The sequence below is a fragment of the Cervus elaphus genome, chromosome 22, assembly GCF_910594005.1.
Source record: "Cervus elaphus chromosome 22, mCerEla1.1, whole genome shotgun sequence".
NCBI classification, from domain to species: Eukaryota; Metazoa; Chordata; class Mammalia; order Artiodactyla; family Cervidae; genus Cervus; species Cervus elaphus.
This window is the reverse complement of record NC_057836.1, coordinates 43,409,694-43,436,629: the sequence shown is the minus strand read 5'-3', so window position 1 is coordinate 43,436,629 and position 26,936 is coordinate 43,409,694. Positions and strand designations below refer to the sequence as shown.

General features: G+C 50.2%; 1 protein-coding gene and 1 long non-coding RNA gene across 3 annotated transcripts; one reads left to right on the top strand and one right to left on the bottom strand.

Moving 5' to 3' along the window:
- The first annotated feature begins 2,716 nt into the window (after positions 1 to 2,716).
- On the top strand, positions 2,717 to 26,030 carry CSF2RB (colony stimulating factor 2 receptor subunit beta). Of its 2 annotated transcripts, none has more exons than XM_043881752.1 (14): positions 2,717 to 2,867; positions 10,925 to 11,176; positions 12,102 to 12,225; positions 14,762 to 14,952; positions 15,596 to 15,747; positions 15,830 to 15,998; positions 16,532 to 16,667; positions 16,828 to 16,982; positions 18,324 to 18,463; positions 19,418 to 19,580; positions 20,855 to 20,945; positions 21,152 to 21,209; positions 22,036 to 22,139; positions 22,753 to 26,030. In XM_043881752.1, exons 2-14 carry the CDS (start codon positions 11,101 to 11,103, stop codon positions 23,861 to 23,863), a joined length of 2,670 nt encoding a protein of 889 aa, XP_043737687.1. In that variant the 5' UTR covers positions 2,717 to 2,867; positions 10,925 to 11,100; the 3' UTR covers positions 23,864 to 26,030. The 2 variants fall into 2 exon arrangements, with proteins under 2 accessions (XP_043737687.1, XP_043737688.1); XM_043881753.1 differs by lacking the exon at positions 2,717 to 2,867 and adding an exon at positions 8,418 to 8,554.
- On the bottom strand, positions 9,660 to 13,191 carry LOC122680415. The gene is made up of 3 exons (XR_006336695.1): positions 13,058 to 13,191; positions 10,317 to 10,404; positions 9,660 to 9,779 (listed from the first exon to the last, which is right to left on the bottom strand). It is a non-coding gene; the product is annotated as an uncharacterized LOC122680415 (long non-coding RNA).
- Positions 26,031 to 26,936: the final 906 nt, after the last annotated feature.

Here is a 26,936-nt window from a genome sequence, read left to right as displayed (position 1 = left end):
AAAATGTTCTAAATACAAATACCATGGAGAATTTTTTTTTTACTTCCACAGGCAGAACTTGTTTGGTCCCAGGCAGAGAGGAGTTGGGCTCCACAACATTCACGGCAGTCGAGAAAAGAATCACAGAGCTGGGAAAAGGCAGCCTGCCATGAACCAGGTGGCAATCCTGCACCCTCCAGCCAGAACCATGTTGAGTAACCACGCACCCCATCCCGCCCTGTGGAAGTTCACACCCACGTCATAGGCACGCCTCAAGAACACAATTCAGTTTCTCTTGGTTTATGTTTTGCGAAACTTCTTCTTGTTGTTGCTTGTTGGTTTTTACATTATTGGGGACTTTCTTTTCAGATGTCGAAGATTGTTAACCTCTGATGTTCCATGTTCAGGTCACCTCACTGCTAGAAACGCGTCCCATCACTGAGTTCCCCACATGGAGCCCCGAGCCTGAGGGGCATCTTTGCCCACTGAGAAAGAGGGATATGACTGTTTTTGGGAGCTCTGCTGAGCTGGGAGAGGGAGCTGGGCTACCAGGTACCAGAGAGCTGATGACAACAGCCAGCTGACAACTGAAAGGGTTAACTTTCATCACTTACTGCGATGGTGTAGGATGCTATAAGATGGTAGAAGCAAGATGGTAAAACAGGAGAAAGCGCAGACCCTTGTCCTACCTCCATAGGGTCAGATGAATCCTCTCATGGTTGAGGGAACTAGAACACAAGGCTCCAGCCTTTTTATGGACCTTGGAGTTGGGTGAGGGCCAGGGGGAGGGCTTGGAGTTGAAAAGCAGAGGGTTCTGAGCAGGGGAAATGTCCTCCAGGTGTCTCCCTCTCCCCACAAGGAGACCTCCACCCAAGGCCTCAGCTAAGAGGCCTAGGAATGCAAAGATGGGAAAGAGCATGACCAACGATGGGGGGCCTGAGTCCTTGACCTCAACTCTGCCAGAGCTGGCCCTGCGCTGTGTGCGCACAGTCTGGAGTAGGGGTGGGGGGCAGACAGGGAAAGCTAATCTGGGGTCAGGGCTGCAAAGCACGCACAGATTTTTAACCAGGAGCCGGAATCCTCAGCAGTGTGTCTCTTGCTCTCTCTAGGTGGGAAATGAGGGGTTGGAGGGTCGGACCTTCCCCGAGGAGACAAGATGGAGCTCCTCGGGCTCCCTGGAGACCTGGAGAGCTCCGTTCCTGTTGCTCTCAGTCTGCAGAGCTCAGTCCAGTGGGACCACCCTACCTCGACTTCCTGGAAGGGCCTGTTTCCTCCCCTCTAGTGATCAGGCGTGGGGTGGCCCCTTTGGGGTGGGGTCCCCACCCCCTAGACCAGAACAGAGGAGCACAGCCCATGCATTCTCTGTCCCACAGGACATTCCAGGCACTTTTGGGCCAGGCCTGTCCTGGTAGGAGAAAAGCCAAGAACCATCAGGCCAGGAATCCAGTGGCCACAGGTTCCAGCCTTCCTCACCCTTCTGCCCCGGCCCCTGCCCCGTACCATTTCCCCTCATTTCTCCTCTTTCCTGTCACTCTGTCTCTGCTCAGGAGAAGAGGTAGTGTTTCTTGCCTGACTCCAGTACGGCTCAGGGTGGGCCATCACCAATGTGTCTTTATTTAAAAATGTGTATTTGTTTATCATGTATTTTTAAAACTTTTTTACAGTATTGTATTAAAATACCATCTTGAGGACTTCCCTGGTGGTCCAGTGGTTAAGAATCCACCTGCCAATGCAGGGGACACAGGTTCAATCCCTGGTGGGGGAAGATTCCACATGCCACAGAGCCACTAAGCCTGTGTGCCACAACTAATGAAGCCCGTGCTCCCTAGAGCCTGTGCTCCGAAACAAGAGAAGCCTGCACACTGCAAGCAAGAGCAGCCCCACTCGCCCCTACTAGAGAAAGCCCTTGCACAGCAGTGAAGACTCAGCACAGCCAAAAACAAAATAAATACTTAAATATATATATATCATATATATTTAAAATATAAATGAAACTATCATATTGATTATTGAGGATTTGGACGCCACCTGAAATTTTGAGCCCAAGGGGATGCCACATTCACTTGGCCTTCATCTTGGCCCTGCTGTGCTCAGGGGCCACTCACCATTCACTCGTTCATTCAGCTGTTCCACACACAGTTGTTAAGGGCCGCATCTGTGCCAGGGAGTGTGCTGGGTCCTGAGGAGAGAAAGCAAGCTCACAGGACAGTGCTGGGGAAAGACAGCTGTGAGCCCCAAGACTTGTGGGACAGTGGGGGAAGGTGGTGCAAGGCAAAAGGGCCCCAGGGGAAGCAAAATTGTACCAGCTAACACCTTGGGGGTCTCTTGTACCAGGCTTTGAGCTAAAGTCTTGCCCTGTGACATTTCAAAGGCCCTTTGATGTTTACAGATGCTTGTAAGTCAAGAGGCGGGTCCTGAGCCCTGGTGAAGTTACATGCAGGTAATTTGCAGAAGATCTCACCCTGAGCAGGTGGCAATGGGAGGCCAGGTCCCTGTGGCTCTGAGCTCTCGCCGGCTCTAGAGGCCCTCCCCCGGCATCCCCCCTGGGGGTATCTGGGAAGGCTGCTTGAAGGAACTTTGCACTGAGCAGAGAGAGCACACGTTGAAGTTTATAGGGAGACCACACAGAAAAGATTGAAGTACTTCTAGAAGGAACAGCATTGGCAAAGCCAGAAAGGCTCAGAATAAAACTTCATATCTTGGTGTCCACAATTCTGAGAAGCCAATCTTGTGAAGAGGCACTTGTACGGAAAGAGGCCAGGGCCTGCCGCTTCCTCTTTCTGCTTCTCTGTTTCCTAACAACGTCAGCATAAATAGGAAGCCTGAGAGGCTCGCTGACTGCCTCCGGGAGACACCACAGAAGGTCCGTCTGTCCCGGCACAAAGAGGGTACGTGTGGGCTTTGGGGCAGGCTGAAGGGCGGGATCGGGGGCAGGGGCGTGTGGGAGTCTGGGATGGGAAGGACTGGGAGAGCCTGGGGGTGTCGAGTGGGCAAGTGTGCCCCAGGGACTTGGGAAGTTAGGGCTTGGCCTCTTGGGAAAATCTGAACCCAGACTCCCAAGCAGCCAGTGGACGAGGATGCAGACAGCAGGGACCGACCTGCCTGGGTGTTGGGGGAAGGGCTTTGGGGGTTCGGTCCTCACTGCTGGATCTGACTGTCCTGTCAGCGGGGAAGATGCCTGGGGCGGTAGAGAGTTCAGGCCTGGGAGTCACACAGCTGTGTACAGTTGTCTTTACTTTGTCACAAAGGTATCACTAAGGTGTCACTAAAGTGTTGGTGGCAGTGATAATATCCTGTCCTGGGCTTCTGTCTCCTGTCTGGAACAGGGGAGTGACGATAGTCCCTGACATCCTGGTTTGGAAAAAGTCTGTGTGTGCACACACACACACACACATTCGTGTGCCTGCACACACGTGTGGATGTCCACGGGGATGCAGAGATACTGGAGGCAGATGATGAAGCCAGGAAACTTGCTATGCTCAGACCTAGACTGGTGGGGGTTGAGAAGCTCATGTTGGAAGATAAGAAGGGAGCAGGTTCCTTCCTTACTTAGACACATGTCTTCCCCCCTCCAAGAATGTTTTCTTAATGGTCACACTCTGCCCTGACCACTGTCGATACGTTACGTTTGGGCCCAGCTGTGGATGCCTGTTACTGAAGTGAGTTGGCTAGGTGGTGGGTGTCTGGGGGTGTTTCCGTCCAGGTGTGCGCTTGCCCTGTGGATGGGAAGACAGGTGTTTCTCTGGATCCCCACTGAGATAAGAGCCTGTGGGGACTCGCCAGGCAGCCTGTAGTGACAAGTTGCAAATGTGCAATGTTTAGTCTTTAGACACCTCGCTGTTACGTTTTTGTATAAACAGATTCTAATTTTCTCTGCTTACCATCTTCCTTGCTTTCTAATGGTTTTATAACAAGCAAAATCTGTCCTGCTAATTTTGGGTCATCCTTTTTTTCATTCATTAGTTTTACTTATGTTGTTCTATATCTACTAACATCACAGGATACTTCTTGAGTTCTTTAATGAATATATTTAATATTAAACAAGTGAATCCATGGATCAATGTTTTGCTAAAAATTTAAAAATTGGGAGTACATAAAAGTGATTATAACATACATGTTGTCCTACGGCTTAATTTTCCACTTATTATTATGTTCTGGACAACATTCCATAATAAGATGTAGAGATTTGACTCGTTAATTAGCCCTAAGAGATACATGACATTTATCAGTTTAGGTGTTACTGAAAGAGCGTGGTGGGGTCTGGCTGCTTGCTGTTCAAAAGCCAATAAGCAGGCCAGGTTGGTGGAAAGGAAAGTTTGCTTTATTTCAGATGCTGGCAATTGTGGTGGCAGGGCGTTGTGGACGTTTGTCCAAAGGCCGACTCCCCACACGGGCAGCCAGCGGGGCAAGAGCTATTATAAACAGAAGGTGGGGATGGGGGGCTACATACAGAAACAGCACAATGAGCTCTGACAGTCATCTTCAAACTGGTCATCGGTGATCTGACCAGTGTCATCATTATTGTTTTAGGTACAGTTAATCTTCAGTTCCAGGGTCCGTTTGTTCCCATTTCTTTGAGGCCAGTTCTCGGAATCGTGGCAGCTTATGTTGTGGGTACAGTCTGGTCGTCATGAAATTAACTTCTCCATCTTGGTGTTTTAGTATCTATAAGACAGCTCACAGGATATGGCTCAGAATATTATCTACAGCCCTTAAGACAGTGCTAAAGATCCTTGACTATGCTTAATGATTGCATTATTATTATTTGGTCTCTTTTGACCATTTTCCTTTGTTTCCGTATTTCTCACTTTTCTGATTAAACTTATTCTTTGACTAAAGTTTTCCACAGACAAAAGGCAGGCAGGGGACATCGCGGGGTGGAGCGTGGGCAAGGACCAGGGGGTCCTGCTCCATTACACAGGTACACCACAATTTACCGATCACATGTTGCTAGACACTTGGGTGGTTTCCAGTTTTCCACACCTGTGAAAGAATTCCTAGAGCCCAGATTCCTAGAAGTAGAATTGCTGGGCAAGAGACTGCACATGTAAAATAATAGTAGATATTGTCAAACCTTCCTCAAAGTAGCTGAACTAACATATCCCATGGTAGTGCATAAAAAGACTGGTTTCTCTTTAAGGAAACAGTCCATCTTTTAATTGGGTCCAGTATAATAGATGAAAATTATCTGGTTCTCACTTGTATTTTTCCTTTCCCTGGTGATAGGTGAAGTCATGCGTCTTCCATGTGTTGAAAGGCCATTTGGATTCTGTTTGTAATGTGCATGGAAATGTCCTTTACATTTCTCAGTGAGCTGGTTGCCTTTTACATATTGAGTACTAACACATTTGGAGCATTTTAGGAGTGTTCCATTTATTACATGTATGGACAATTTATTGACATATGTTGAAAATATGTCTTTCAGATTGCCACTCTATTTTTTCTTTGGTGTGTTTAAAGATACCTTGCATTGTATAAAGATATATTCATTGCTTTTAAGTCAAATCTGTCATTATTTTGTATTTCAGGCTTTCCAGATTCAGTGTCTTATTCAATCCCTAAGATTAAAGAAATATTTTAGAGCTTTTATTATTTTAGCTTTGACATTTAAATCTTTAATCCATTTAGAATTTGGAGGTCTAGGTAATAAGTAATCATCTAACTTTTAAAAAATGATTAACTGGTTGTCTCAATATCATTAATTTTGAGTGTGCAAACCATGTGTTCTCTGTGATTTGAAATTCTATTACTGTTTCCAATTCCTAGGTAATTCTTTTCTTTAATATTTTCTGTTCCATCTGTCTACTATTATACTCATTGTTTTTCTAACCAGTAGAGCAAGTTCCTCATGTTGGATTTGTTATAATCTAGAATCAGTTTGTTAAGCCAGTTGAAAATCTTTCTGGAGTCTTAATGTGGATTGTCTTGAATTTAGAGATTACTTGGGCTAAGACTGATCCCCAAGTAGGGGTCACAACAACAGTGGGCAGCCTTCTACTTTAAAGCACAGAGGGTACTGACATTTCTGTTGACTTTAATGTTACTGTAGTTTTCTAGTACATACCCAGAAATGCCAATGTTCTTTTCAATTCCTCATTTGCCAAGGTTTATTTCTTTGTTTCATCAGGAATGGCTTTTGTACTATCAAATATTTAAGGGCATTTGTCAAGATAAGCTTATCTTTTTCTCCTTTTAATCTGTCTGTTGATATATTTCTATTAATCACAAATAGAGTTGATGCATTCTTCTTTTTAAAGTGTTTATCAGGTTATCCTATGAAACTGTTTTTGTCTGGAGTGAATTTGTGCCTTTTTTCCCCTTTTCCAATTGCTATTTTTATCATTAAATTTCTGTATGAGTTTGAGAATTTTGGTGAGCATGTTTATTTTATTTTGAGTGAGAAGGCATCTGGCTTTTCTCTCCTCTTCCTCCCTCTTCCTCCTCCTCCTTCCCCGCTTCCTGTCATCCCCTGGTTTCCATGGTTAATTCTCACTCATAGTGATCTTTAACCCTTACATTTTAAACACACGTATTTATACTTAACTTATATTTTCCATCAGCATTTGGGCTTACTCAGAATATATACACTCCTCCAAAACAAGGCAAGATCCTTAGCAAGTTTTCGGTTCATCTCTGCTTTTTACCTGTAACCTCACAGCCAACAGGTGTTAAAATAATCTCTGTTTTGCTTCAATGTTGTTACTGTGTATTTATTTGCTTTTACTTTGAAAAATGGAGTTGCTCAGTCATGTCTGACTCTTTGTGACCCCATGGACTGTAACCTACCACTCTCCTCCATCCATGGGATTTTCCAGGCAAGAGTACTGGAGTGGGTTGCCATTTCCTTTTCCAGAGGATCTTTCTGACCCAGGGATTGAACCTGGGCCCCCCTCGTTGCAGGCGGATGCTTTACTGTCTGGGCCACCAGGGAAGTCAGTAACAATATTTCTTTACTTAACAGTACCTATTGGTTTTTTTTTTTTCAAAACTGATTCCAGTATCATATGCTATCTCTCTTTCTTGGAACTTTTATTTTTTTCTGAAATACATGCTAGAGTAATTTTCTTTAAAAAGATCTGGAAAGCTTTTTTTATCCTTACATTTCCAAAATATTGTGATTTTTTTCCCCCTTGAACTTCAAAGTAAGCTAGACTTTTTATATTTCTAGGTTCAAACATATTTTCCTCTCAGTATTTTCAAGACATTACTATCTATTTAGAGTCCTGTGTTACTTGTGAGAGGACCTTGCAAACCCAATCTTTTTTTCACTGAAAATAACTTGTTTTTTTCCTTCTGGAAGCTTCTAGGATTACCCTTTTACTCTTTGATGACTAAAAGTTTATTAGAATGTGACTGAGTATGGTGCTATTAAAAATGAATCTTGTTTTTAACTTAGCAGATTATTGCCTGATTTAAAGCCCTGTGAATTTTTCTTCTATTTGCAATTATATCTGTGTGCTTACACACGGAAAACCCCCAAATAACAGTAGCATAAAACTATATAAGTTTATTTTTCCCCTCACATAAAAGATGTCCAGAGGTAGGCAGTCTCAGACTGTATGGTTGGTCCACAGCGAGAAGAGGGATCGAGGTTCCTCTTTTTCTGTTGCATATGACTTCTACGCTCAAGAGAACCTTATACTTCAAAATGACTGCTGGAACTCCAGCCCTCACTTCCAAACTGCAAACTGGAGAAAGGGAAAAAAGCAGGAGGGCAAAGATGGATTTCTCCTACCTGAACTACTTCCTTTAAGCAACTTTTTTTGAAAGGCACACCCAATGATTCTACTCACATCTTCTCGGACAACATTTAGTCACATGACCACACCTAGCAATAGGAGAGTGCAAGAAATAAAATCTTTTATTCTGTGAGGCAATAAACCTAGGTAAGACCTATGCTTTCATTACTAAGGGGAAAGGGGACAGCTAGGTAACCAACACTGTCTGCAGTACCTGCCCTCAGTTCTCTGTCTTCTGCTTCTAGATGTTGGAACTCTTGGATTTCATTCCTAGGCCTCAGTTTTTCTCTAAGACTTTCCATTTCCTAGCCTATTTGCTGTCTTCAATATCTACCTTTGTAACATGGCAGTTTATAGTGTTAATTCTGATTTGGCCCATTATTGAGCTATGGTGTTTGTCTGGTTTTTTTAAATGGATTTCATACCTTCAAATGCCAAGAACTCTGTTTATTTGTTCTTTGCATAGCAATCTGTTCTTAAATGGCCATGATTTCTCAAATCTCCCTGAGCATGCTACTTGAGATGTTTTAACGTTTTGTTTTGTTTTTGCACAGACATCTGTGCACATCTGTAGAAGTGTCTGTTGGGTCACTATATGTCAGAATAGAGATGTACGATACCAATAATTGGGAAATACAACACTATGCCACTCACTATTATGACTGGTTAAGAACACAAATTCTAAAGCCAGTCTCCTGTGCTATAGTCTCAGCCTGTTCCTTTCTGCTGTATCATCATGGACCTATACCAGTTTCCTCATCTACAAAGCGGAGATTTTAACCTACACATTGATGTATTAATATCTGTAAACCCTTTTGAACAGTGGCCAGCTGATGGTAAGTGTTTTGTACTTGTTAGCCACTAATACGAATTCTCTGCACGTAGGTGTCTTTTATGCTTGTGTCCTTGGACGCCTTTAATTTGTTTGAACTATTTATAGCATAAAGGTAGTCGCTTGTTCGCCATACTTCTGGCACAAACATTTATTTTGCACTTTGTCCTTTGCTTTGTGGTTCAGTTATTTTTATAAAATACTGACGTGTTCACTTTTATGCACTTTTATTTGTCAGCCTTTGTCTCTGATTTCTTCTAGTGCTTTGAAGCTTAAATAGTTCAAAGATATTCACTTGTACAGCTTGCAAGTTTCATAGGATTTAACTGCCTATATTTAAATTTTTCATTGATTTGAAATGAATCCATGGGGAATGGTGTAAGGTAGGGATTTAGGCTGATATGTTTTATGTTGTTATTCAATTGTCTCAACACTTTTTTTTATTCCATCACTTAATACTGATTTATGGTTCCTCTTTGTCACATAGTACATTCTCTGATGAAATACAGTTCATCTGATCAGTATGTCCACTGATTTGTTGTGTGTGTGTGTGCACATGTGTGTGCATGTGTGAAAATCCATTACTTTACTTATCAGGTCTTTATAATAAATTTTGCTATTGGGCGGATACTCATTATTTTTGTTGAATTATAGTTGATTTACAATATTTAGTAGGTTTCAGGTGTAAAGCAAAGTGATTTGGTTATACACACACACACACACACACACACGTATATATATATATCTGTATTTGTTTTACTTTTGATTCTTTCCCATTATAGTTTATTATAGTTTTTTTTATAATAGTTTATTATTGAATATAGTTCCCTGTGCTGTACAGTTAGGCCTTGTTGTTTATCTAGTTTATATATGGTGATGTGCATCTATTAACCCCATACTCCCAATTTACCCCTCCCCGCTTCCCATTTGGTAGCCATAGTATGTTTTCGATGAGGGCTTACTCACTCAGTTGTATCTGACTCTTTGCGACCTGCCAGGTGCCTCTGTCCCTGGAATTTTTCAGGCAAGAATACTGGAGTGGGTTTTCATTTCCTCCTCCAGGGGATCTTCCCAACCCAGGGATCAAACCGGTGTCTCCTGTGTCTCCTGCATCGCAGGCAGATTCTTTAACTGCCGAGCCATTAAGGAAAACCCATTTTTCTATGAGACTTCTTAGTTTTTAAAGTCTCATTAACTGTCCTCACACATATTTTCTCCCTTGTGAATTCCTGCCAAAAAGAAAGAAAATCTTGCTAAGTTTTGATTAGAGTTGTGTTAAACTTATAACTGACATTCAGAAAAATTGACCTCTTTACATGAGAGGAATTTGCATTTGTGGTAAGACCCAAAGAGAAGCTCTGAGCTTTTAGCTGAGTTCCAGGTAGGCAGAGCAAGCTGCACCAGCCCAGGCAGACTCTCCTTTGCCTGCCAAGGCACTGCTCCCCTGCAGGAACTAAAATACTCTCCCCCAGCCCCAGACAAACCCACTCTTCCTTCCCAGGCATTTCTTGGACTAACCACCCCACAAACATCACCAAGTTTGGTTCTCCCTCATGATCTCATGTGAGATACGTTGGGTTGGGCCCATTTTACAGATTTAGAGAGCAAGGTTCAGAGGGCACGGATAAGTCAACCCAGGCCACCAGCACAGGAGGGACAGGGCCTGTGTTGAAAGTCAGTTTGAGCCTAGAGCTGTGCTTTTCCCAGCAACAGAGCTTCTGGTATATGTGTCTGTGCAGCTTGAGTGAAGTTTTCGACAATCTTACCGACAGAAAAGGAGTCATGGTCCTCTGTTCTACTTTCCTGGTACTTCCCAGGGGCTGGATGAAATGAAATGAGGAAATCCCCAACCTTCTGCAGAAAAAAAGGGAACCAGCATTTCAGGGGGCAGTGTGGGAGGAATGAGGTAAATGGAACAGGGTGGGGAGAGCACCAGGCTCGTGTGTGTGTGTGTGTGTGTGTGTGTGTGTGTGTGGTGTGTGTGTGTGTGTGTGTGTGTGTGGTGTGTGTGTGTGTGTGTGTGTGTGGTGTGTGTTGAGGGTATGTGCACGTGCTCACTCCCACTGGGGGATCACACCCCAACACCCAGTAACCCCCACCCAGGTCAGTACCTGATGGGGGGGAAATCAAATACCAGGCTTCCCTCTTGGATTTTCTCATCACCACGGCAGTGTGACCCAGTGGGAACCCACATCTGCCAAGGCCACTAAGAGCATCTCCTTCATGGTCACATCCCAGGCACTGAGCTGAGGAGCAGGGACGGCCCCAGGGGCCAGGCTGAGGCAGCAGTGGGCTGCAGCCAGGCAGCAAGGCCGCGCCTGGGTCCGCCCTACCACGAGGGCTGAGTCCCATAGGCTGACGCTCCCTTCCACAGGCCTGGAGGAGGCAGGATCCCAGAAAGAGGAGGATTCCCAAGAACTGATGACATGGGTCTAGCCCAGCCTCCAGCAGGGGAGGAACACAAGACTCCAGGACAGTGAGGAGCCCACACCTTGCCCAGACCTGGACCCACCCGAGCGGGCCACCTGTTCTCCAGAGCTGAATCACGAGATGATGCTGACCCAGGGGCTGCTCCCCCTGGCTCTGCTGGCACTCTGCTGGGGACTCAGCATAAAAGGGGCTGAAGGTGAGCCAGATCACCCCCTCCCTCTCCATGTCCCCCTTCTCACTGCCGGGGCACAAAACCCAGACCCCCAGCCTTCCCCCACCATCTCTTCTCTCTCCTGACTTTCCCTGGAGGCCTCCCTTCCCTCCCCCCACACTCCCGCTCATTCTTCTCTGGCCTCCTGTAAAGACCTTCTCTGTTTGTGTGGCTTCTCTGTCCACATTTCCCAGTGTGGCATTCCAGACCTCCAAGCTCCCGGCTGCCCATTCCAGTCCTTTGTCTGGCCTTCTCTCCCCTCAGGCACTCAGAACCTTGAGGTCTTGACCAGTTCCGACCTCTGTACCTTTGCTCCTGGGGAACCCTCAGCCTGGGTGGGGGGTCTCTCCTCTTGCCTCGAGGCCCTGCTGAGACAGCCCCCAAACTGGGGCTCCTCAGACCAGTGACCACCCTCCCCAAGTGCTCCCGGAAAACTCAGTTCCGCTGATAACCCTGGGAACCACACTCCACTTTCCAAGCATCAGGCCCAGTGGGGCCAGATCCAAGAGCAGGGCGAGGCGGTCCCAGAGGAGGCCCCTTAGGGGTGAGTTTATGCCCCTGCTCCCAGGCTGCACCCACCCAGGGGCCCAGGGGCAGGGCCTGTGTCTGACGCATGTGCCCACCTGTAATGGGAGGGACTCTGTTCCTCCAGGAGGAGGGCAAGGCAGGGGCTCAGGACACATGCTCTGAATCAACTAGAATATTGTGTTTTTCCCCAGACAGGAGGGTCTGCAGCTGGCTCCCTTTCACCTGCACACCTGCAGAGACAGCCCCCCCTGCCCCTGCCAAGGCCTCTGGGGACCTGTGCCTGGGCTCCAGGAGCCTTTACAGAACTCTGGGAGACTTCTCTGCAGTGCTGGGCCATCTGAGGGGGAAGCTGTGACTCTCTCTCTGCTTCCCTCCCTGGCAGAGACTGTCCCGCTGCGGACCCTGCGCTGTCATAATGACTACACCAGCCGCATCATCTGCAGGTGGGCAGATACCCAGGATGCCCAGCGACTGGTCAACGTGACCCTCTACCGCAGGCTCAAGGAGTGAGTGAGGCAGGGCCCAGGGCTGGAGGGCAGCGAGGGGCACTGCTGTGTGGGCAGTGCCAGGGGTTTGGGGCTGGACAGATTGTAGGGATGGGAGACCCCTGCCCAGGAGCTCCTGCCCCATCAGGCAGCCCTTGGGCCAAGGGGCTTGGGTCTGATGTCCGGTTTGGGGGAAGAGCATCTGATGTTAATATTGTTGATGATGGTGATAATCTCTTATTTTGTGACAATTGAACAAAATCAGTCGGCAGAAGTCAATTTTGGTTCATCCTCCTTATGAGGTGGGCAGGACAGGGACATAATGCCCAATTCACAGATGGAGAAACTGAGGCTGCAGAGGTGAGGTCCATCCCTCTGGCCACACAGTGGGGTCAAGGCCTTAGCAGGACCAGTGTCCTGTGTCCAGCCTGCAAGGCTAAGCTCCATGTCTCCCCCAGGCCCTGCTTCCTCCGGAGTGGGGGTTTCTCTCTCTTTACCTAGTCTCTAGGGCATAGCCCCTTTGGGAAGGTGCTCCCACCATTCTGGGATCTGGTGATAGTCTAATTCACCATAATGGAAGTAATTAAACAGCGGGCATCACAGGGTCTGGGGAGACCCCTGACGACCTCCCCTAGGAAGAAGGGCTTTTGCTCCGCAGCATCATTGCCTCTGCACTCTCTCCACTGCTCTCCCCAGAGCCTCCGTCCTCCTTGTCCACTGTCCCCACCCCCACCCCCAGCTGTGGCCTGCCTCCTCCTACACTGGGACAGCAGACACCCCCAGAAGAGAAGCTTCCCAGCACCTCCCCCCACCATGGCCTGCCACTTCCCTGGATACTCCCTGCAGTGATTACCTGTCCCAGGCAGGCCTGTCTGAGGTCAGAGCCAGGGTCCCACCTGGTCTTGCTGCTCAAGGACATCACTGCCATCCCAGTCTCCACTGTCCCCATGCTGTTGAGGGTCACTGTCCTGGGATTCACTTAACAGGTGCCGACCAGACTGTAGCTCAGGGCCTCCCGGGTCCGGTCTCGTAGCCCGGCTGTCCATTCTCTGCTTCCCTCTGAGGGAACCTCCTCTAAAGAGCGATCTGTCTGGAGCCCTGTTTCCAGTGCCTCTCAGGTACTTCCTCCAGAGCCCACTCTCCCAGGACTCTGCTGCCCCCAGCAGGCCATTTAAATTGCTCCCGCTGGAGTCAGCGATGCCCACTTGGTGTAAATCAATGGTTAGTCCTGGCCTTCTCCCCACGCACCCACAGGCAGCCCCTGACAAGGCCTGGCTGGGCCTAAGCACGAGGTCCCACTGTGGCACCTCCCTCCCGGACCCTGGCCAGCACCCGGGCCCTTCCCCATGTCCCCCTGGCCCACCTTTTCCGTCTCCTGGTCTGTTCCCTGCTCTGAAGGGGATGATGTCCCAGGGCTCTTGGATCTCCATTCTCTTGCATCTGCATCCAGCGGCAGAGATCCAGCCCCAGACTGGATCTCTGACCCAGACACACTCTCTCCAGCTGGGACCTTTGCCCAAGTTCCAGAACCATAGGTGCACTTGCCTCTCCACATTGTCCCGTATAGTCTTTAACTTCAAGTGTCCTAAACAAGTTCCTGCTCTGCCTCCCAGAGACAGCCCCTGTGCTAGATTCCCATCTCAGTTCACTAAAGGGGAGCTTCCAGGGGCTCAAGCCAGACAAATGGGGGCAGTCTTTTACTTTTTGCTTTTCAGTCTCCTTTCCCTCCTTTCCTTCTCTACCACGGCATCCAACCCATCAGCAAATGCGATCAACTTCATCTTCAAATAGCAAGTGAATATGGCTAACACCCTGATTCAAACCACTTCTTATCACTGAGATAGTCCAGAAGCCTCCTAACTTGTTCCTCTGCTTCCGGTATTGCCACCCCCACCCAACTCAATCTATCCACAGCTCAGCAGCCACAGGAATCCTTTCAAGGTGTGTGTCAAAACATCACTCCTTTGCTCATAACTCAATTTTCCTCACTTGCAGTGAATTCAAAATTCCTTACATTCCTTTTAAGCACTGACCTTCTGCAACCTCCCTCTACTAGGCTCCTGGACCTCCTACCCTCACATCTCTACTCTGCACACACTGTTAATTGCCTAGTCATACAACACTCCAGACCTAAGCCTACCCCAGGACCTTTGCACTTGCCGTTCCCTTTCCTTGAAATCCTCTTTCCCCAGATTTGGCATGGCTCCCTCCCTGATCTTCAAGTTTCTGCTCAGATGTTACCTTCTCCAAGAGGCCTTCCCTGCCTCCTTTATTTCAAACTATATCCCCAGGCCAGCCGTCCTGGCCTGTTCACACCTCTTTCTTCCTGACTTGTCTATGTACAGTTTTCTCCATTTGACATGTGACATCATTCCTTCATTGTTTTGTGTATGTCTGCCTCTATTAGGATGTCTGCACTACAGACAGGGATTTGCATGTGTTTTCTTTCCTGCCAGGCTCCCTGGTACTAAACAAATCCTTACACATAGGAACCACTCGTAAATGTTTGTGAGTGAGTGATTCTTCTCTCTGGGCTAAACTTGTCCTCTCCTGGCAGGGACCATCCACAGCGAGTGTCCTGCAATCTTAGTGACGACAAGGCCTGGTTAGACAGCGATTGTTTTGACTGTGTACCCAGAAAATGTGTTATTCCTTACCGAAGCTTTGTCCTTGCTGACTTTGACTACTTCTCATTCCGACCGGACCAGCTTCTGGTCACTGAGCTCACCGTTAATCTGAGCCAGCATGGTAAGACCTGGGGTCCCCGGCCAAGGGTGGTCTCCTGTGAGGACCAGGAACCCTGGAGTGTCCACAAGCCCCTGGCCTACTTGGGGAGGCAGATGTGGAAACATCTAATCCTCCAGGGTTGTAAGGACCATACAAAGGGTGTGGTGGGCCAGGAAAGGGAGCAAGGGACTCTGCCTTGGGGAGAGGACGCAAGAAGTTTCCAGAGAAGGATGCACGTCTGCTGTGTACTGAGAGGTGCGGGATGACCCTGGGCAGAGGAATGAATAAAGTGTGGACTGAGGGGGGAGTTACAGGAGTCACAGTGCCCTCTGCTGGGAAGGAGGCCACAAAGGCCACCTCATGGGCAGTTGGGACAGAAGGAAGCTAGCTCCCTTTGGAGTTTCATTTGAGCACCTTTTATGGAGCTTATGTTCTGAGGCCTAGGAATCTACACAGCTTCATTCATGTTCACACTGAATCCCCACGATTTAGCAAAAGGCAGTCTGAGGTCCATGGAGAAGAGGGGTCTGTCCAGGATCACTCAGCCAGTGGGAGCAGTGCCTGGCCTGGGACCCAGGCCTATCCACACATGGGCCACAGAGGGCCTTCACATCCCGCACAGTCGCCCAGCCCCTTAGGGACACTTTCCTTCCTCTCCCTCCAGTGCAGCCCCCCACACCCAAGGACCTCAACATCACTGCTACCCGGGAGAGTTTCCTGCTGTCCTGGAGTATAGCCCATGAGGGTTTCCAGAGCCACTGGCTGTCCAGCCTGGAGTTTGAGGTGGTCTACAAGCGGCTTCAGGACTCCTGGGAGGTAGGGACCCCACCAACTGTACCCCAAACCCACAGGTACCCGGCCCAGCCGGCCCTGCTCCAACAGCCCCTCTCCCCTCCAGGATGCCCGCACCACCTACTCCAAGTTCCCCCCGGCCATCCTGGAGCTAAAGCACCTCCTGCCCAGCAGCACCTACATGGCCCGAGTGCGCACCAGGCTGGCCCCAGGCTCGGGGCTCTCAGGACGACCCAGCCAGTGGAGCCAGGAGGTTTCCTGGAAGTCCCAGCCAGGTAACAGTGTTGGGACAAGGCTCCCTTGTGGAGAGGGGGACTCATTACAGCTCCAGGACGAGTCAAGTGTCCACACGATAGGATCCTCGGGTGCTCTGTATTCAGAGTGGCTTCCTTGAGCCCACCCCATGCCTACGGTGACTCTGCAGAGGCAGCGGCTGCATCTGACTCACCCCCAGGCCCCAGGTTGCTGTCCACGTTCTGTGGAGGAACAATGACAATTTAATCACAATGGCATATGGGCAGCTGCGTTTTTGTGAGGGCTTCATGACATGTGGACACACCAGCATGACGGTGTTATTTAATAAATCCCCAAACCCCGAGGCTGAGCTGTCCTCCCCATTTTGCACAGGGGGTGTGAAGGTTCACAGAGTTCACCCTCTGACCTGAGGTCACACGGCTGGCAGGCCAGGCTGAGTTTAACCCCTGATGTTTTTGGCCACAGTCTCTCTGTGATGAGTCTCATGGTGAGCCCATTGAAGGCTAGGGAATGAACGAATGAGGACTGAAGGAGGGTTTGTTCTCCCTCCCAGGGGATGAGGCCCAGCCTCAGAACCTCCAGTGCTTCTTTGACGGAGCCGCCCTGCTCACCTGCACCTGGGAAGTGAGGTCCGAGGTAACCCACTCCGTCTCCTTCACCCTCTTCTACAAGACTGGCCCCAATGCACAGTGAGTGTCCCCTGCCTCTGTCCCCTCCCCTCCTCTAAGCCTCACCCTCTCCAGGCCTCCTCCTGCCCCTGGAGCCCAGCAGAAGCCATAGCTCCTCCTGAGGTCTCACCCCTCACATGGCCCTGCCTCCCCCTGCCCTGACCTCTGCCGTGATCCTCAGGGAAGAAGAATGCTCTCCCGTGAAGAAGGAGACTGGCAGCCCCTACATCCAGCACCGATGCCAGATTCCGGTGCCCGACGCCAGGAACTACAGCCAGTACATCGTCTCTGTTCGACCAAAGATGGAAGAGAGACTGATAAAGAGCTCAGAGAACAGTGAGTTTGCCCCTAGCCTTCTGTGTGGAGCATCTTCCAACAGCACTGTTTCATTCCTCATGGTCCAGACTTCATGTCTGTCAATTTCAATGAAACAGCCCAGGGAGCCAATTGGAACAAAAATGATTCTAGTCTATCCTGGAAGTTCTCAAGAAGCAATAATGCAACAATGACAAATAACATGAAGGAAGATGCAATTAATATTCCTCCAGAATATCAGTATTAAAAAACCTTTGATCTCATTCTTTTAGCTCTATCTTCCCTGGTGGCTCAGATGGTAAAGAATCTGCCTGCAAGGCAGGAAACCCCAGTTCAGTCCTTGTGTTGGGAAGATCCCCTGGAGAAGGGAATGGCTACCCACTCCAGTATTCTTGCCAGGAGACTTCCATGGACAGGGAAGCCTGGCTATAGTCCATGAGGTCACAAAGAGTCAGATACGACTGAGCGACCAACACTTTCACTTTATTTTCCCCTCCAACTTCTCAGTTGCTCGAAAGTTCCAGCTTCTGCCCACGACCTCCTGGTCTTCCCACCAATTTTTCCCTTTCTTTCTCAGATTGGGTTTTTCTTTTTGAGGTTTCCAAAGTCCTTCCCAGACTGATATTTTCAGTGTTCATAATGATTCATCTGTGATTTACTTCTTCAGTTGGGTACTAGTGGGGTATGCAAATGGACTGTGGTTCCTTGCAGGTTAAGTTCCCCGGTTCCTGTTGCATAGAGAGGACCTCATGCAGAGGAAACTCCTGCATTGCTTCTCGATGATCAAGTTCTTCTTCCCAATCTCTAGTGTGTGTCAGGGACAGCAGCTGATTTGTCTTAGTTACCTGGGTTTAAATCTGCTACTTACTGTTTGGGATCTTCCAGACTGCAATCTTTGTTTCTACCATTCGTTAGCTGCCTGTCCTTGCAAACTTACTGAATCACTGTGGGGCTCAATTGTCTGAAAAGTGGATAGATTAAGAGTACTTACTACATCCAGTTGTTGTTACAATCGAGTGAAATTATTCATATAAATTTTGCATGTATAATAATACTTAGAACAGTGTCAATACTCTAGATTAGAATAAATTAATACTACATTTATTTCTATTAAATACTAGGGGTAACCCATACTTCTGGTCACCTCACTACAAAACAATGTATATTAACATCTCCCAAGAGAAGGGCATTTCAGGTCAAAATAGATGACATGGTGAAGTGGGGGTGCAAAGACCCTAAGATGGGTGGGACCTGGGGTCCTGGGTCAATGGAGAGAGCACCTGTGATCAGCGTGGAACACAAAAAATGTCCCACTGGAGGAATATTAGAAACAATATTCCTTAAAAGTTTTCTTCCCTCCAGTCCAGATGGCTCCCCCGACCCTCAACGTGACCAAGGGCAGAGATGGCTACATCCTGCACTGGAAAGAAGAAAAAATGAGCTACTCACACATAACTTGCATGTTCCAGGTCCAGTACAAGAAAGAAGGAGCCTCATGGGAGGTGAGGGCCTGTGGCCACGGAGGGGCCTGGAGGGGAGGAGGGAGCAGTGAGACAATACTTGGGGAAATGCCACCTGCGAGATGCCTGGCTCCCAGCATGTGACCAGTCACAGAGAGCCACTGGGACTTGGTGCTCACTCCTTCTGAGCAGGCTCATCGTCTCATCCTTTGGTGAAGGAACCGAGACTCACAGAGATGATGTGAACTTGGCCAAAGTGTACACGTGACCCTGAGTTGCACAGGGGGCATAGACATCAGGAGGGGGAGGGCTGAGAGGCAGCTGGAGGACAGGTTTTCAAAAGTCACAATAAGGTGACACTTTTTCGTAAGAATCTCATCCAGAATGCAAATGTGCAGCTGCTAAGAGCAGAGCAGCTCCTGGGGAGGCAGGCAGGGCCCCACCCCGGGGCTCAGTATCTGGCCCTGGCCCCCAGGCAGCCCTTGGGCCTTGTGGACAGAACGTGGGGCTCCACAGAGGGCAGATCAGAAACCTCAGAGCCAGCCCCAGAACTTTCGGCTGGAAATGGGGAAACTGAAGCCAGGAGGGAGTGGGTTAGTGGTGGAGCTGGTAGTGGTCCTTGGGCTCCTGAACATCTGTTTGATGGTCCAGGGTTTGGTCACCCTGCACCACACTCCAGGGGAGACCACATCTGGGGTCCAGGCTGCCCCAAGGAGAGCTGGGAGGGTGAGGGGGGCCATGGTGACTCCTCAGGGTTTCTGCACCCCGCTGTTGTCATGTGTGCCAGGAGTTCAGTAAAAGAGGTGCTCCCTGGTCCTGCCCCTCTGGAGTGTGGTCCTCCGTGGTGGGGGTGATGCTGCTCAGATCTGGGGATGTGACTGCAAGCTGGGAACGGATGGGTAGAAGGAAGGCTGGGGTGCTGAGGCGGGAGGGCTTCGTAGCTGTGCCCACGCACCGCAGACCTCAGCACTCCTGCTCACACACCTGCCCCTGCAGGACACCAAGGCAGAAGACTTCCAGAATGCCCACACTATGTCCCTACCGACCCTGGAGCCCGCCAGCAGGTACCAGGCCAGAGTGAGAGTCAAACCGGAGCCGGGGAACTACGAGGGGATCTGGAGCGAGTGGAGTGAGGCAAGGTCCTGGGACACCGATTGGGGTAGGTCTGCCACGCTCCCCTCACCCCTCCTGGCACAGCTCCGCTGGGCAGAGGACAGGGAGGATGTGAACACAGAGACGTAACCCCACCCCAGGGTAGCATCCTTCCTTCCCAGGCGTCATCAGGGATTAGAAAATGACACCTCCTGGTGTGCAACACAGACTGCGGGCAAGGTCTCCAGAGGACAGAGGAGGGAGCATGGCTCCCCAACAGGTCTCCCACCGACTGAACCTTAGCCTTCTATTAATATGGCCCAGGCTTCTAGTGGCTTCCCAGGTGGCGCAACGGTAAAGAACCCACCTTGCCTGCCAATGCGGGAGACACAAGAGATACAGGTTTGATCCCTAGGTCAGGAAGATCTCCTGGAATAGGAAATAACAACTTGCTCCAGTATTCTTGCCTAGGAAATTCCACGGACAAAGAAGCCTGGCAGGCTACAGTCAATGGGTTCACACAGAGTCAGACATGACGGGCGCGTGCGCGCGCGCACACACACACACACACACACACAAAAGCATGCTTTCATTAGCTTTTGTGGAACCTACTACCCAGGGACCACTCAGCCTGAGGAACTACAGACTGGGTCCTGAGATTGGAAAGCTTCGGTCTGATTTTTCAATCTTTTACTTTTGCTAATTTCATTTATCTACCACCATCGCCATGGTGGCCACCAGCAGACAATTATAGGACAAGGTCCAGGAGGTGGCTGCAGAAAGAGAACAAAGTATTTGCAACAAGGTCCCCAGTCCCAGACGACTGTCAGGGAAAGAGCCCCAGAGAGAGGACCCCAACCAAGCAGAAAGGAGAAGTGGGCCACAGGACCTAAGGGAAAGAGATCAGGGGAGTTCTGGAGGGGCCCAGCCAGTAAGGGGCTTAAGGCCAATTGGACAGTTGAGAGAGTCTTTAATGAGCCTTTGTACCTTCTGGTTCCTCCACCATCACCCCTTTCTCCATCTCTGCCTCTCCTGTTGTCCCTGTTCTTAATGACCACCTTATACGCTGCCTCCTTCAGGAAGTCCCCTGTGATTGCTTTTGGCTACAGTTGCTGCCCTCCTACAGCAACTCCTGCTACTGGCCAGTATCTAATCCTCTGCCTCCTCCCACCTAGCCAACATTGTGGGTGGCTCAGACAAAGGCCCCCTTCTTATTAGTCAGTTTCTGGCCTCCTCTCCCCCTCTGCACCCCAAGGAAGCAGCTGCATCCCATCTTCTGAGTCTCTAGCCCTTTTCCTCCCTGGATGCTAATAATCTTTTTTCCTTCCTGGCTTCCTGAAGTGCTCCCCATGTGGGTCCTAGCCCTCATCCTTGTCATCAGCACCTTAATCCTGCTTCCAGTCCTGCACTTCTGTGGCGTCTACGGGTACAGGTAAGGGGACTCCAAGAGGGGGGAGAGTGTTATCCAGGGCCCCAGAGGATGCCAGGGTCACTGTCTGTCACAGCCCTGTCACCCGCTCCAAATGGGGTCTTGGACTAATCTGAGCTCTCCCTGGGCTGCAGTTTCACCTCCGTACATGAGAACAGGCAGCTGCCCTGAGGTCTTGGGCAGCGGTCACCTCTTTGCTGTCTTTCCAGGCTGAACCGGAAATGGGAGGAGAAAATCCCCAACCCCAAAAAGAGCCACCTGTTCCAGGTAGGAGCTAGCTGTGAGGGCGGCGGAGGTGCTGGGGCTCGCGTGCTCTTGCGCCCATGTCCCCGCGCCCCTGTCCTGCTCCCCTTCCTGGGGGCTTTGAGTGGGGCTGGGGGTGCAGGTGGTTAGAAGAGGGGCTGGGAAGCTCTAAGAGCCAAGCCAGCACCGCAAGCCCAGCACGGAGACCCCCTGGTCTCCCCCGATGCTCAGCGTGCCCTGCTGGCGAGGACTCACCCGGGACAGGAGGGAGGGTTGACGTTGGGGGGCTCGTCCCTGGGAGGCTCCAGGAGAGGCATAGTCACATCGAGGGCAGGTGGATGGTGGGAGGCAGAGTGGCTTTCCGAGGACAGGATGGCAGAGCTGAGCGCTAAGGGGTGCAGGGTGGTGGGAGGTGGGAGAGGCCACGGCAGGCAGAAGGCATGTGGAGGGTGGAGATGAGGCGCCTTTGAGAAGAGAATTGAGCGGGGAGGGCAGTGAGTCTGGGGCAAATGGCGGAAGGCTGAGAGGACCCTGGGGAACAGGAGCCCTTTGGTCAAATACACGGGGCCAGAGCTGCCTTGGGAGGGTCTCACGGCTGGTGCAGAGGGGGCTGGGGTGAGCACAGAGCAGGGACAATCCATATAGTGTCGTCAGGCGACCTGGGACCCCAGCGAGGTCCCAGCCCCTCTCTGGCCTCGTCTCCCTGGTGTCAGGAGGCCGTCCTGCTGGTGATGAGAATCTGCCTCGTCTGGGGGTTCCTGAATCTCCACCATCCTCAAGGCCTTCCTTCCATCTGCACCTTCTGGAGCGCCCTGACTCCCAAAGATACAAATGCCCTTTCTCTTCCCAGAACGGGAGCGCCGGACTCCGACTGCCAGATAGCATGGCCACCCTGGATAGTGGGAGCCGCCCACACAAGGGGCCGTGGGGCAGCAGCTGCCCTCAGCTGGAGGGGTGAGTGTTGGGCAGGGGATCCCTGGGCAGTGGGAGGGTGGCACCCTCCTGCACACCCGAGGTTTGGAGGAGGTGGCCTGGGTCTGGGCCTCAGTTTGAAGAGATCCATGGAGGCTGGTGGCGCTAAAGCAAGAGGCATCCCGGGTTAGCAAGGGTCAGACCACAGACTTGACTGGAGGCAGGAGACTGGAGCAGATGACCTCCCTTCACCCTGCTGCCCAGGGAGACCCCACACTGCCTTGGCCCCACTGGGTGGCAGAGGGTCTGTGAACCTTCATGGCCTCAGCATCTGAGCCGCCAGCTTGCCACTAACCCTCGTGGGGGAGATGACTGAGCCCAGGCTGGACGCTGACTTGGGGCCTGAAGCTGGGTGATGGGAAGGAGTGGAGGGTGGGAGGGGTTCTTGACCTGGAATGACAGCACGGAGGCTGGAGGGCCAGACCCATGGGGAGGCTAAGGAGCATCTGGTTTCCTGCTCTGGGCCTGCTTCCCAACCTAGCCCTGCCCTGAGTTTTCTGAGAGCTGTGGGTGTGGCCAGGCCTCTCGTCCCACAACCCGCTCTGCCCCTGTGCCCAAGGAGGTCCCCGCATCCCTGCCCCTGTTCTCCCCACAGGGTGTTCCCTGTAGACTGCAGGCACAGCGAGGTGTCACCTCTCACCACAGAGGAACCTAAGGATGCCTGTGACTCATCATCAGAGCCTGACATGACTCTGACCGCCTCGGACCTCCCCACGGAGCAGGCCCCCAGCCCCCCGACAGGGCTGGCCGCCCCCTCAAGCAGGCCTGAGAGCCAGGCTTCTGGCTTTGACTTCAATGGTCCCTATCTGGGGCCACCCCACAGCCGCTCCCTGCCTGACCTTGTGGGCCAGCAGGTGCCCCCACAGACAGGCGTGAGCAGGAAGCCACAGTCCCCAGGGTCCCTGGAGTACCTGTGTCTGCCCGCAGGGGGGCAGGTGCAGCTGGTCCCGCTGGCCCAGGTGAAGGGGCAGGGCAAGGCCAGGGATGGGGACACAAAGTCCATCCCAGAGGCCCAGAGGAGCCCTTCCCTGGAGTCAGGGGTGGGCCCTGCCCCTCCAGAGCCTGGGCTGATGGAGGGTGGTCAAGACCAGAAGGACAGGTCCGCCACAGTTCTGCCCACTGGATGGCCTGAGGTTGGCACCGAAGCCTCTGGTTACATCACCACTCCAGATCTGATATTCACCCCACCCACTGGGGCCCCATCTCCCTCCCAGGCTGCCCCTCCGAGCCTCCCCTCAGCCCAGAACCCCACTTTCCATCCTGGATTGGCTGATGGGCCCCCTGTAGCCTCAGCCCCCCGGAAACCAGAGTTCGAGGGCTACTTGGAGCTCCCTCCAGCCACAGGCCAGTTTCCGCAGTCCCCTCTGGCCAGCCCCGCCCCTCCTAGAGTCAGCAGCCCTGTCCTGAGCCCAGGCCCGCTCCGGGCAGACACGTCCCCCAGCTCCCCAACCCCTGAGGGTCTCCTCGTCCTGCAGCAGGTGGGTGACTACTGTTTCCTTCCAGGCCCTTTCTCCCCCCAGAGTAAGCCCACCTCCCCAGGACCCTGTCCTGAGATCAGGGACCTCACCCAGGTGGTCCAGCCTAAGAAGCCTCCAGCTCAGGCCCTTCCCCAGGTGCCGGCCATTCAGCTCTTCAAAGCCCTGAAACAGCAGGACTACTTGTCACTGCCCCCTTGGGACATCAGCAGGCCCGGGCAGGTGTGCTGAGACTCTGGAGACCTTGAGGGGGAGGAACAGAGGAAAGGGCCTGCCTTTCCTCCTGCCCTGCCTGGTCCTCCTGCCACCCCTGCTCCCTTCCCTGGTCCTTTCCACAAAGCTGTGGAGAAGCTTCCATGTTGTAACAGATAGAGACCGGAAAAATAAGTTAACCATCTACCTCCTTCCTTGACCTTCAGCAAGGTCAAGTTTCTCTCTCTTTCTCCCTTCTTCTCTGCCACACACACACACACACACACACACACACACACACACACACACACTGTTCTTTGAAATTAACTTATTTTAGGTTCTGAATTATTGGAGCTTTATATATATACACACCAGAGAAGGAAATGGCAACCCACTCCAGTACTCTTGCCTAGAGAATCCGGTGGACAGAGGAGCTTGGTGGACTGCTGTCCATGGGGTCGCACAGAGTCAGACACGACTGAAGCGACTTAGCATGCATGCATGCATTGGAGAAGGGAATGGCAACCCACTCCAGTGTTCTTGCCTGGAGAATCCTAGGGACAGGGGAGCCTGGTGGGCTGCCGTCTATGGGGTTGCGGAGTCGGACACGACTGAAGCAACGCAGCAGCAGCAGCGGCAATATACACACACTCATTTCATTTGTCTCCTTTTCCTTTTTACCGAGTTTCCCTGATTTTGCTATTGCCTTCTTTCTCTTTCCACGGATTTATCATTAGTTTGAGGTCCGGGCTAAGCCCATTCTGAAGTTCGTCCTGTCTCTGTCAGAGCCTTTTCTGATGCTGACATGTCTGGTTTCGTGGAGGATTTCTGTCTGTCCCTGGCAGGCATGAATGTGCAGATTCCAGCCTGGAGGCAGGAGGCTGGAGGCACAGTGTGGAGGCTTGGGGGTTTCAGACTTGGAAGAGCAGCCCTGGACTCAGCAAGCATCTGTCAGCCCCAGGTGTGGTAGCAAAGCACCAACCTCAACTGTCACTCCAAGAATTGTCACTTCCCATGGACTTGGCATGGGAAGCACTGTCCTGGACTCATGGGAAACACTGCTGGTCTCTTCAAGGTGACTGGGGGAGCCTCAGGGGACCCCCCCCAGTCCCTGCATCTGAGCAGTGGGCAGTGCAGGTTGCTGACTGAAGTGATCTCCTTCTTATACTTAGGCTAGTGGGGCCAGGGAAAGTTTGAGAGGGAAGCAGAGTTCAAAAACCACATAGAAAAGTCAGAAAGAATTGCTCAACAAGGGAAAATGGAAAACGACCCAAGGACATGGACACTTGCGCTTATAGTCCAGATCTCCCTACTGCCCTCCCTCCAGAAAGACCTTACAACTCCCACCCCCACCAGCCACCTAGGAGAGGCTTTTGGTCTGTGGTTGGCCTACACTGAGGATCATGGTTCTTTTAAATCTTTGCCCTTCTGATATGCAAAAAATGGCATTAAATTTTTTCAATTTGCATTATTTGGAAACTAACATGTTTGCACATATTTTCCTATTTCTTGAACATTTGTATTTTTTTTTTCCCCCTGAGCTAAACTCATTAAGATCTCATTGTGTCAGATGTCCTCTTTATTCTAAGTAACCTTTAAAAAGTATTTAGCTCTGGCCGGCCTTTCGCAAATGGTGCAAATTTATTTTCCTAGTTTGTGGTTTGCCTTTTAATTCTGTTCATCACGCTTTTGATTGTATTCAATGTAGACTTGTCTGCGTGGTCAAATGAATCTATGGGTGAACTCCTTCACAGCTCCACTTTTGGTGTCAGATTTGACAAAGGCCTTCCCCACTTGAAAAGTGCATTTGTCCAAAGTTATGTTTTTTCTGGTTCTTTTTGTGTTTCAAAAATGTATGTATGAAATTCTTTTGGAATGTATGCATTTAAGGTGGAGAGCCAGCTTAGACAAGTAGCCCAGATGTTCTGGAATCATTGGTGGAATCACCCATTCTTCATCCATGTATCTGATATAGAAAATCTGTGTATACACTTGGTCAGTTTCTAAACTTTCCTTTTTATTATGTGGTCTTCTCCATGGACCCCACTGCTTTGACTGTTCTAGCTTTATCATATGTTTTAGTAAATGGCAGAGCAAACGTTCTTGTTTCTTTCATCTACAAAATCTCTGTTGATGACGGCATTGTTTGTAGCCGAAGAAAATGATAAACAGTTGAAATCTTCACCCATAGTGAAACTAATCACAACATTTGAGTCCATTCTAAGGTGGAATCCTGTGTGCAAAATGAATGAAGTGGACCTACGTGCATTAGAGAGAAGTCCAAGATGTGAATTCCAAAATGTCTGGAAAAAAAATTGTTAACTGAAAAAAAATTGTGATAAAATATTTTTATTACAAGACATTAAAGTGTATATAAGTGTTTAGGTGGATGTTCAGGGGTGCCGTTTGAAAGCACAGTCACCCTAAGGAGGATTGATTCTGTTCAACAGAAGGGCCTTCTGTCTACCACAGTGCGTTAGGGGCAGTTTTGATCAGACCTAAGATGCTGGTTGTAACAGAATGAGAAGCAAGTGGCACTCCCAGGACAAGCCAGGAGAGAGTGAGGGAAGGAGAAGGATGGGCTGGGGGAGAGAAATATAAAGGACACACTCAAGCTAAAAACAAGGGATTCATTGTAATCCAAAATTCAAATCTAACTGGGCATCCTGTGTTTAGTCTCTAATAAGAGTGGAGACAGAAGGAAGAGACTGAATTCCCCATAAAAATAAATGAGAATTATTTTGTTGTTGTTGTGGATTTTTAAAAAATTTTGTTAATTTATTTTTATTTTTAGCTGTGCTGAATCTTCATTGCTGCTTGACCTTTTTTCTCTTTGCTGCGAAGGAGGTCTTCTCTCTAGTTGCAGTGCGTGGGCTTCTCGTTACGGTGGCCTCTCTTGTTTCGGAGCACTAGCTCTAGAGAGCGTGGGTTTTGCTCAGTAGATGCAACTCCAGGTTCTAGAGCACAGGCTAAGTTGCCCCGAGGCATGTGAGACCTTCCCAGACCAAGGATTGAACCCATGTCTCCTGAATTGGTAGGCAGATTCTTTACCACTGAGCCACCAGGGAAGCCCTAGATGAGCACTATTAAGACTTATGCCTGCCAGGCCCTG